At 31.7% G+C, this 2418-nt stretch overlaps 1 protein-coding gene across 1 annotated transcript in view; it reads left to right on the forward strand.

Annotated features, from left to right (window-relative positions):
• Positions 1-1269: 1269 nt before the first annotated feature.
• Positions 1270-2418, forward strand: part of LOC109217042 (ammonium transporter 1 member 2) — a 3107-nt gene continuing 1958 nt past the window's right edge. The window contains exon 1 of the mRNA XM_019381269.1: positions 1270-1778. Coding sequence (XP_019236814.1) covers positions 1343-1778 — 436 coding nt within the window. The 5' untranslated portion in view covers positions 1270-1342. The remainder of the gene's footprint in view (positions 1779-2418) is intronic.

Genomic DNA, 2418 nt, shown 5'->3' on the forward strand with positions numbered 1-2418 from the left:
AGTGATGATGGTGATTAAACAATACCCTCATATGCTATCCATTTTCGGATATCTTGAAACATTTTACACTATTCTCTTCGCAATATTTTATTTTATATAAGTGAGCGGTTTAGATCTTCAAAAATATTAACTTTATTTTTTCATTTTTTCGTTTCGGTTTTACCTAATTGTCTTACAAATGACATTACATACCTGGCTTGTTAATAGGGGTGGTTAAAATAATAGGTGATCTAAAACAAAATCTTAATAAGAGCAAGAGACCTTTTTAATTTTATGATAAGAATAATATATATGACGTTTATTTTTTGAACTTCTTGAGATGAAATATTGTTAAGTATTGGTTTTTTTCATTTAAATTTCTTTTCAATGGATGTGACAATCTATTAATTTTTTCTTGAGACATTGTTGATCGTAGCTCGTAGGTAAGATTGTAGCAATTTTAATTGTGAGGTGCTTCTTTTAGCTGGCATTCAACTCACTTATACATATATTGCCTTTCAAAGTAAATAAAATCGATGCAAGGGATGAAGACGAGGAAAAAACACTGTTATTTTAATTGCCAGCCACTTTCATCAGTATAACTCAAATTAATTCATAAAATAACAGTATAAATTTAGAATTATGTGATTAATGATTTATAACAAGTTGGTAGCAAACGATTGAAAAGATTTACTTGTAATTAATAATAAGTAATAATGTAATAATTATTTAAATTATGCAATTAATTACATCTATATAAAAAGAGTGACTTTGGGGCCCTCTAAGTTTATTTTTTTATGACCCCAAAAAATAAAGCTTTAGTGATGATTAAAATTATAAATTGTGCTTAACGATATGGACAAACAAAATTCATAAGACCAATTTTAACTAGCCTGAGATTAAAGCGTAACAGTTATATTGTATTTTTAGATCAAACTCTTGCTCACTATCATTTCACCTCAATCTAATCTCACTTAGATGATCCTCCTATCTTCGACATAAATTTAGAAGAAAAAAATATTCTGCATACGTACACAATATACCTATGTAATAAATTACTACTCATATGTACTTGCAAAAAAAAAAAAAAAATTAGATAGTCTATTTTTCCCAACAAAAAATGAAATAAATTGCAGTAACGTTGACTTTAAAGTTTCGTGGGTAGTGTGTAGCCCATGGAACTAATATATAGGCTCCAAAAAACAAACAAAAGAATTTAATAAATAATTAACAAATAATAACTTCTAAATACATTTTTTAAACCCATTTCAGTCTATATAAACCACATCCCACATGTAATTTGCATCACTTGCAAACTCCTCCCTCCTTCCTTCATTACTCTCTCCATTTAATTCTTCACATCATGGCCTCCGCCGTGACTTGCTCAGCCACCGATCTCCTCCCACACCTCGGCGGCTCAGCCAATGCCACAGCGGCCGCAGAGTTCATCTGCGGCCGCTTTACAGCGGTCTCGGAATACCTCACAAACACCACGTACGCAGTGGACAACACGTACCTCCTCTTCTCTGCTTACCTTGTCTTCGCCATGCAACTTGGCTTTGCCATGTTGTGCGCGGGCTCTGTCCGCGCAAAAAACACCATGAATATAATGCTTACGAACGTGCTTGATGCTGCAGCTGGTGGCTTGTCTTATTACCTTTTTGGTTTTGCCTTTGCCTTTGGAGCTCCTTCCAATGGTTTCATTGGCAAACATTTCTTTGGATTGAAGGAGTTTCCTTCGCCATCTTTTGACTACAGCTACTTTCTTTATCAATGGGCTTTCGCCATAGCTGCTGCAGGTATATTAATTTTCGTTTAGGTTGAGAAAGAAAACAAAAAAGTAGGAGAAAAGTCTCTTTGGCTATTAAGTGCTAGATCTTAAATTTATTGGTAAACTTATCACCAAAAGAGAATATTACATGTTTCATTAAAAGCTAACGGCCTTCTAATATTCAACAAATTTTTTTGATGCATTCTATGAAAACTTTTATTTATTGGTCAACTTATCACCAAAGAGACATTTTCCTTCTTAGGATTTTTACATATTTCTATCCACTTATACTTTTTTAACCTTTAAAGTCTCATCTTAATCGTTCTTTTTTGGCCTTATTTTATACCGATCGAAGAATGTCCAAATTCAAAAGACAAACATAACAATCATATTCAAATGCCTGTATTCATTTTCTCCTTTTCCGTCCTGTTAATTTTCTCGAATAAAAATAAAAGTAAAAAGGGAGACTTAATAAAATGAGAAATCAGATCACAGGTAAATCCTTGTCCACTTCCGGTGCATGTTAACATCAAACCAGTCAATTTAATCGTAACAGTTAAAAATTAAAGTGAGAATACGTATCTCTTACCTCTAATGAATACGGAGTATATATATATATATATATATATATATATATATATATATATATATATATATATATATATATA

This window comes from Nicotiana attenuata, unplaced genomic scaffold (assembly GCF_001879085.1).
Source record: "Nicotiana attenuata strain UT unplaced genomic scaffold, NIATTr2, whole genome shotgun sequence".
NCBI lineage: Eukaryota > Viridiplantae > Streptophyta > Magnoliopsida > Solanales > Solanaceae > Nicotiana > Nicotiana attenuata.